At 47.5% G+C, this 8,466-nt stretch overlaps 1 protein-coding gene across 1 annotated transcript in view; it reads right to left on the bottom strand.

Moving 5' to 3' along the window:
- Adamtsl1 (ADAMTS like 1) overlaps nt 1–8,466 on the bottom strand; it is a 996,797-nt gene that overhangs the window by 227,219 nt on the left and 761,112 nt on the right. Inside the window, exon 9 of the mRNA XM_023715857.1 lies at nt 1,538–1,649. Within this exon, the coding sequence (XP_023571625.1) occupies nt 1,538–1,649 (112 nt within the window). The remainder of the gene's footprint in view (nt 1–1,537; nt 1,650–8,466) is intronic.

Genomic DNA, 8,466 nt, shown 5'->3' with positions numbered 1-8,466 from the left:
TTTTTTTTGGTATTTAATACAGGGTCTACAGGGTCTCACTACACAGGTTGGACTTGTAGTGATCCTCCTATTTTTAGCCTCCCAAGTGGTGGGATTACAAGCGTGTGCCATCACGCCCAGTCTACACATGGATGAACATTCTAAAGCTGTCTAATAAATAGGCTTCCAGGAGCTAGAGCTAGAATTTATTTGATGTACTAACTTTCAAATAAGTATACCTAGAATTTTGTAATCACAAAAGCTTTTTAAAATGTACAAAAGCTGGCAAAGAATCTAAAACACTCAAACACTGCTTGTTATTTTCTAGAAGGAATTTGGTCACTTATGCCAGTAGCCACAAAGGTTCTGAAACTTATTTATCTAGTAACCTCACTGCTGAGGATTTATCCCAGGAGATCATGTGAAAGGAGAAAAATACTTGGCTATTGAATTATTCATCACATTATAACAGCAGAAGGGGTTGAATGGCCTAAATGATCTGTTACCGGAAAAGGCAAAATAAATCAGTATGAAACAACCCACAACAATTATTATGCATACAATCACTATAATTATGGAGAATGAAAAATGAGGAAAAAACCGAAACCCCAAACAAAAACTTCTCTGGTAGCCTAGAGCTCTGTCCAAGGTATGGATGGAGCAGGCGGGGACAGGGGTCACTTTCTGACTTTCCCAGAGAGGCCCATTTCAGCAAACGAATGAAGGAAGTGCCGACGAGGTGCAGCCCAAGTCAGCTGGCTGCAAGTCTCTAATGTACTCATCTTTTCTGGCACTAAAAGATTTTCTAATTAACTATGAGGTGTGATTAAAATAAATGGAGAATGTTTGAAGTAAAAAAATCACACTACAATGTACTCTGGCATCACCCCGCCGAATGCTCCCCGTGGTGCCTAGTGCTCCAGACCTGGCCATCCAGACCTGCCACTTTGGGGGCAGCTCCCGGGTGCTCCTGCCCATCCAGACCTGCCACTCTGGGGGCAGCTCCCGGGTGCTCCTGCCCATCCAGACCTGCCACTCTGGGGGCAGCTCCCGGGTGCTCCTGCTCTGGACCTGCCACTTTGGGGCTTCCGGGTGCGCTTCTGCTCGGGCCCTTGTGAACTGCGACCAGAAGCACAGTGCTCTTTACTGTAATACTTTTTTAAAAGCTCAACATTGAGCACGCTTCTTATCGCAGCACGGGAGCCTGACAAATTCTCTTCACATGATCCCAGAATAAATGGCGATGCCGCAACCAGAGGAAGTTTTTCCTGGAACCAATGAAGTGCTCAGGACAATGCTGTTGCCAAATTATTAGGGCTCTCCATAAAATCAAGCAAAGAAGTAAAATACTTCCTCTAGTGGGAACCTGAGAGCAGAAAACGTTTCTGGGGACTTCCAAGAGCCTCCCCCAATGGGCGTCAGGGTCTGGCTCCACCTGAGGCCGGAGCTGGCTGTAGCGCAGCTCTGCTCTTCTTTGCGGCTGAGCTTTTTGGTTCTTTCAGTGGCACTCCTTGCCCGGCGCCAGCCAGGAGGGTCTAGGTGAAGGGAACAACATTACCTCCTCCACAGGTGGCTGAGCAAGGGAAGAAGTCCGTCTCCCTCCAGCGGTGGATGATGGGCTGATAGAAGATGAACTGGACCGTGCTGTCTGCGGGTCCCGAGTTCCGGATCTGTCGGTGAGGAGAGGAAAGCGCAAGGACTAGCAGGGCACGCAGTGCCTCCGGGGCCTGCGCGTGTGCAGGGCCACACGGTATTCCTGCAAGCCCTGGCTGTGCAGCGGGCAGGAGGACAGGCGCAGCAGGGCAGCAGCACCCACCGGAAGCAGTGGGGGATCCCGCTGTGCTGCCGCTGTCCCCTCTCCAGACTGTTGCCACAGGACGCAGCACTGTGATGACTCGTCTTGTGGTCCCTCACTGTCTCACCCCAAGTCAATATTTCCATCCCTCTTTATTTCCAACCTCTCTAGCAAAGCAGATAAAATGATGGAAAGCGGTTAAATATAGTTTCACAACTAGGCAATGTGTTCTAAGAAAATTGTAAATGTCATACACTGCCTAAAACAAAATCCACCATCTGTGGCTAAGAAAGAAACAAGTTTAAAAATGAAGTAGGGCTCCCACTTAGCCATACATGTGGAGCTTCTTGGTAAGTTAGTGACTCTCACGTTGTGATGTGTGAGGCGGCCGATGCGAAGGCTGCTGACGTGCAGGCTCGTGGGTGAGGCCCAGAGGTCCAGGCAGCTCCAGCATGGGCAGTCAAGGACCGAACTTCCCAAAACACCAACTTATACAAGCAATTAACTCCAAACAAAGCTGGTACCTATGGAAATTATAATTTCTTTCTCTCTTTTTTGGGGCATGGTTATCAGGACTTGAACTCAGGACCTTGCACTTGCTAGGTAGTTACCGCACCACTGAGCTATATTCCTGGCCCTAATTTCTTTTTCAAAAGAAGATTATGAAATAGTGATTCTTTAATGGTTCTTAGAAAAGCAAAGTTGAGAAAACATATTCAAACTGAAAGAAAATACAAGTACCAAACCTGAAAATTCCTTTCAAGAAGAACAAATAACAAGCGTACATTTAGAGTGCCACACAGGGCTTGGACATTTATTACACTGAAGGAAGTTCCAGGTACAACTGGGAATACCCTTCTTGCCCTAGCTACACTGCAGTAGAGAAGGATCAGAGTTTAGATGAATCATATGGCCTAGGCCATTTATTTTTAAAGTATTTTTGAGCATTTCCAATGTCCCAACTGCCAGGGCAAATGGGTAGATCTGACCTTTAAATGGGTTTAAAGATAGTTCTGTTTCTCCGCTACTGACATAAGCAAGTGAATCACACATCCAGAATGCAGGGAAGTAGGAATCCTGAAGAAACCGGACCAAGGAAACTTGATAAACGCCAAATTCTAGAGCAGTTTTTGGAGTTTAGATGGAAAATACGGGAGTGTTCCTCAGATAGGCTGGGAAAGAAGAGAGGAGAAGAAAGGGGAGGAGAGGGGAGGAGAGGGAAGAAGAGAAAAGAGGGGAGGAGAGGAGAGGGGAGGAGAGGAGAGGAGAGGAGAGGGGAGGGGAGAGAAGGGAAGGGAGAGAAGGGAGGGGAGAGAAGGGGGGGGAAAGGAGGGGTGAGGGAGGGGAGGGGAGGGGAAGAGGGGAGAGGAGGGGAGGCAAGGAGAGGTGACAGACAATCGTTCTGGGTTCCACAGACATGATGGGTAATAGCCAGAAATTCAGGACTGCGTGCTCATATTAAAAAATAGTTTGGAAAGGAAAAGAAAAGATTTACCTACTTCACATAGATACAACCAAAGCTGCTATCTCTGAACCTTGGCGCAGAACCGTGGTTAATTTTGTCACACTGACCGCATGCTCCCTTTCTCTTTCTGTAGCAGGAGCCACAATCTGTGCTTGCTACATTCCTCCAAAGCATAAAGCATATTAGTTCTATATTCAGTCATAAAGTACTCTGTGTTATCTTTTGTGTTTAAGTGACCCCGGGGAAAATGAGACTAAGCGGCTTCACAAGGCCAGCAGCAGAGCGGTGGTGAGTCGGGCCAGTGGGCGTGGAACGCTGCCCTCCTCGTGGCGCGGAGTGACGATACTCGTGTGGCTCTTTGGTGGCATCACTTTACCTGTCTTCTTAGGGCCTTCTTAATTTTCATTTTAAAATAGAAACAAATGCTTAAAACACAAAACAGGAGCTTAAGTTGGTGTCTAATTCTGACAGCCGAGCTGTTGCCCATGGCGTCAGCCTCCTACGTTGCTCTCCTCCACCTCCTTTCATTCCAGCGGCTTGGCCAGCTGTGGTCATTAGGTCTGTAGCCTCACACATGCCGGCCCTCAGAGTCACACTCTAGTTCCTGGGACGATGCTGGCGTCCTCAGCTTGCCAGCCCAGAGTGCTGGTGCAGGGAGCTGCATGCAGCTGGCCTACGCAGCTGCGGCCTTCTTACACTGCTAAGCAGCAGGAACGCTCTAAGCCAAGCTCTTCCTTTTAAATGACAATGCTTACTTTAATGTAATAACTTTGCACACTAAAAGTGCAGGAGAAGAGTAAAGGTGCCTCCTCTCCATAGCAACTGACTGCCCCATCACGGTAGAGCTGAAGGGCAGACACACAGACGTGCGTGTGTGTGCGTGTGTGTGCGTGTGTGTCTGCACGTGTGTGTGCGTGTGTGTGTGTGTGCGCATGTGTGCATGTGTGTGTAGGGGTATTACTGGCTGAGTCTTAAGCCAATGTAAATTCGAAAGAATCAAGGCGGAAGTGCAAGCCCGCAGGCATCAGTCAGTACACACTGGCTCTCCCGGACAAAGCCCGTGCCTCGCCGCGGCTGAGGAGAGCACATGTCTGGGACTGCGGATGACACCCAGCGAAGCTGCTTTCTCCTGCTGATGTTTTAGAAAGTTCTGCCCTAGACGGGCAGGCGGAGTCTGGCAGCGCGGTTCCCTAACCCGCCCGGGCTGGGCTCGGTCCCTGCTCTGATGGCGCCGGGTGCCGGGTGTGCCCCAGCTCCATGTGTCTCAGATACAACTGCGTGACTTAGCGAGCGCACTCAGGAGAACACTGTCAGGCCTGGGGAGGCCCAGGGAGAGGCAGAGGCGAGGCAGCAGGCCGTCCAGGGAGCGAGTACAGCGGAAAGCAGGTGTGTCTGCTCATTAAATAGACCCTCTCTGGGGTCCGACAGGCAGCTTGTGCCTCAGCAGTTCACAGTACACTGTGTCCTCAAAACTGTCTTTGTTTGAGTTCTCAAGTGTATAAACGAACAAATGAATTTTATACTGATCACGACCCCTTCAATATTTTTGGAATTACAAACTATTATTTGCGACATAGCCTTAGAATCCTTGTTATGCTTTAATATACACCTGCCAGTTTTCTTAAAGACGTTCCTTGTCACATCTACCAGATGACAAGTTTTATGAAAAGAAGTAGGTTAGCAGCAAAACAGCCTTGACCCACGAGCCCGTTCTGTCCTCTGCTCAGGGAGGTGCTTTACTGCGGCATGCCACGCAGGGCTTGTAAAAACACTGCTTACTACAGGAATGAGGCCTGATCACGCACTCATCAGAATGCCTGACAGATTTTAGCAGGTGAAAAAGCTAAGATGGGGACCATGAGATTAAAAATGATACAGTTTTTAATATTAAATTTACCTTTGCACTTCTTATAGTCCGCCTAGAGCTCCAGACTTCAGCTGGAAAGACACTGCCACTCCTACTGCAGGCTCAGTGCCCAGGGTTGCATGGCTGATGCCGGCTACAGCTAAAGCTGTCATGACTCTGAGCAGAGAGGCCCCAGGGTGGAGAGGTCTCTGTAGAGCAACAGGTGGAATACTTTCAAGAAACTAAGAGTGGGAAAGACTGGCCAGGACAGAAGTCCTGAGAAGCAGAGCAGGGCAGAGTCTGGAAGGCTGTTCTAGAGCTCAGAAGGAGAAAATGGGCCAAAGCTCAGATAACCAGCATGACCCCGGGGTGGGTGGCTGCGCGGGGTCCGGCCACTCTCAGCTGTAAGAAGGGTGGAGGGTTGGCCCTGGGTCTTTAGCCTCACTGTGGTCAACAGAACAACACAGCACTGTACCTCCAGTCACCTTGTTCTATACTCTAGGAATCTGTCAGCCAGAAGGTGACCATTTGTCAGGAGAAGTCGCTCTGCGCAAAAGGTGGGCAGGAAATGGCAGCTGCCCAGCTTCTGAGTCTCTGCCTCCCCACAGCTGCTTCTAACTTCTCCTCGCAAAGCCACTTGCCTTCAGACAATGATCTTCGCTCCTGTTGGGAAGCTTTGTAGACCAGGCGGGGCGAGGGCGCAACCAAACATGGTTAAGCGCTTGCTAAAGGTCAGCCTCCAAGGCAGCAAAGAGCTGAGTACTGCAATCTTGCGGGTGCCACATGGGCTACAACGTCTCAGAAATGCTTTCTCAGTTACGCTAGCCTGTAGTCTTTACTACTGGCTCCTTTTATTTTAGGACTCAACTACGCACACCATTATTTCTAACTTCTCTGCCTGGTGTCTTATTTCCCAAACGGCACGGTGAGCCGGACAGTACCATGCACCTTCTAGAAAATACATACTTACACTAGGGGAAGTGAATTCCCATTATTTTGTCTGTGTTATTTCTTTCTGAGCTCCTAATTTTTCTCAGAATAAAAACAATCTTATGGTGCTGAATTATGCACAGGGTTATCCTCAAGGGTGTCCAGGACAAAATATACAGGCACTATCTTTGCCTAAAACTCTAACGTAAAGGGAAGCTGCAACATCCTGTTCCCTTAGAATAATGAAAACGTGTTACTTTCTGTGGTGCTGTCACTACAGAAATGATAGCTCTGTGGGGGTGAAGCATTTGTTAATTAGCTAGACTTAACTCTTCCACAATGCACGTATACTTCAAAACATCATGTCCTACATAATAAAATATAAAATGTTATCTGTTAATTTGAAAAATACACAAAAATGCTACTTCATCAACACCTAGGCTGATGTCCTCCTTGCTAGCCATGTTCTCCAGCCATAACAATGCAAATGTAGAAATGTAATGCATTTCACAGGCTGTCTGAAGCAGGAGATAACTGCTATCCAGTTATTTGTGCATGAATTGCAAGTCAGCGCTCTTAACTCCGCACATGCTTCTTATTTGCTCTTTGGCAGTGCATTTCCAGTGTAGTTTAGGTACTCATCAGTTTCCTGGGCAATCTTGTTTTCTGTCTAAACTTTCCAAATGGGCAAAATCAGAACACGCATAAAAACATCTTCACTGGTGTTGTCAGTAGAGCTAAGGTGGAGGTTCGAGTGGAGGCTGGGCCTTGAGCCACTCCCACTTGGGAGATCGCTGTTTTCTATTGAGTCTGGAGCCTCAGGGAGTTGCACGTGGCATGAAAGGGGGCTCAGAGACACTACGCCAGCTGGCCAGTCACGGATCAAGGGGCGAGAGTGCCCTGGACAACTGATGTTACCAAATGCCGTAGTCGGCTTTTACATCTATTTCTCATACTGTCTACACCTATAAAATCGCTTCAGGTCATGTCAGCTATAACTTGATCATCTCTAACTGTCTTCGGAGAAGCAACTGTCTGCTGTTATGTAGAGAAGGCATTGTTATTGGTTAGACTAGAAATTGATGCATTTCAAGGCAGAGAAGTGATCGGATTCTGTCCACTTCCACACTGTTCTCACTTAATTACTCACAAGGGAGGAAGCGGTGTCATATCACCTATTTATAATCGAGGAAACAGGCTCAAGGAGTGAAGCGGTGGAATCGATGTCAAATGCCCAGCAAGCGGCAGAGTACATCGAGGTCCACAGTGCATATCTATCATGCCACCTTGCACTAGCACAGCTAGAAATGTTCAGACAGCCCATCCATGGCATTTAAAGTTTAGAAGAAATAGCCTCATAGAGAGCAGGAGGAGAATTTAATCTAGTTCAAAAGGTAATCAGAAAAGGAGATTTCAAAACATTGTTTTGGAACAAATGGCAAAGAATAACAATTTCTTCATTGTGAAAAAATAGTTTGTGCAACAATATCTTTTCCTTTTAAAAGCTGAAATGGTACTATGGCAATAAAATTGCAAGAGACATTGACAAGCAGTCTTTTTGATTCTTGTGAATCTTATTAAAAAAGGAAGACACTACTTAGACAATTAATTAATAGACAATCCATCTAAAAAATCCAATAGCACCAATACAAGAATTCAGTAAAGTCACAAGATACAAAATCAACATACAGAAATAATTTTTCAGTGTAGAGCATTCCTACACACCAAAAATAAACTAAAAAGTAAATCAACAAAGCAATCTTATTTGCAATGACTAGAAATTTACTTAGCAATATATTGAACCAGGGCTGGGGAGCCAGCTCAGCAGTGGAAGCACCTGTCTGGCAAGTGCAAGGACCCAAGTTTGGTCCCTGGTACCACATGCCGTGCTGACCCAAGATCGGCACCGTGGTGCACACCTGTAATGCCAGTGCTGGGGAGGCTGAGACAGGAGCATCAGTTGGAGTCTGAACAGTGTAGTTCGGGGGCCTGCAGGTTAGCTCAGTTGTTTAAGCGCCTGTTTGGACAAACCCAGCCAGGCGCAGGGGACCTCACTTTGATGCCCAGCTCCACATGCCTTACCAGACCCGCCCATAAGGCAGCCTGAGCCAACGTTCCCCCCCCCCAAAAAAAAAATCCTTCTCTGAACTGTGTAGTGAGACCCTTTATCAAGTAAATGAGTAAATAAAAATTTTAAGGGCTGGCCAAGTAGCTCAGTGGATTAAAGCGCCTACAAGCAAGCACATGGGTCCAGGGTTCAATCCCTGAGCCTGCCATGACAGCCCCCCCTGCCCCTGGGGCATGCTGAGACAGCAGTTGAGACTGGACGTGGTGGTACATGTGTGTAATCCCAGCTCTTAGGGAGGCTGTAAATAGGAGGATCACTATGAGTCAGATCTAGTAGTGAAACCCTGAACACCCTGTAGACCCTTCCCTAAAATACAAATATAT

The sequence above is a fragment of the Octodon degus genome, unplaced genomic scaffold (genome assembly GCF_000260255.1).
Source record: "Octodon degus isolate 3935 unplaced genomic scaffold, OctDeg1.0 scaffold00044, whole genome shotgun sequence".
NCBI classification, from domain to species: Eukaryota; Metazoa; Chordata; class Mammalia; order Rodentia; family Octodontidae; genus Octodon; species Octodon degus.
Note: the sequence above shows the minus strand (reverse complement) of the source record. Positions and strands in the feature narration are given on the sequence as shown.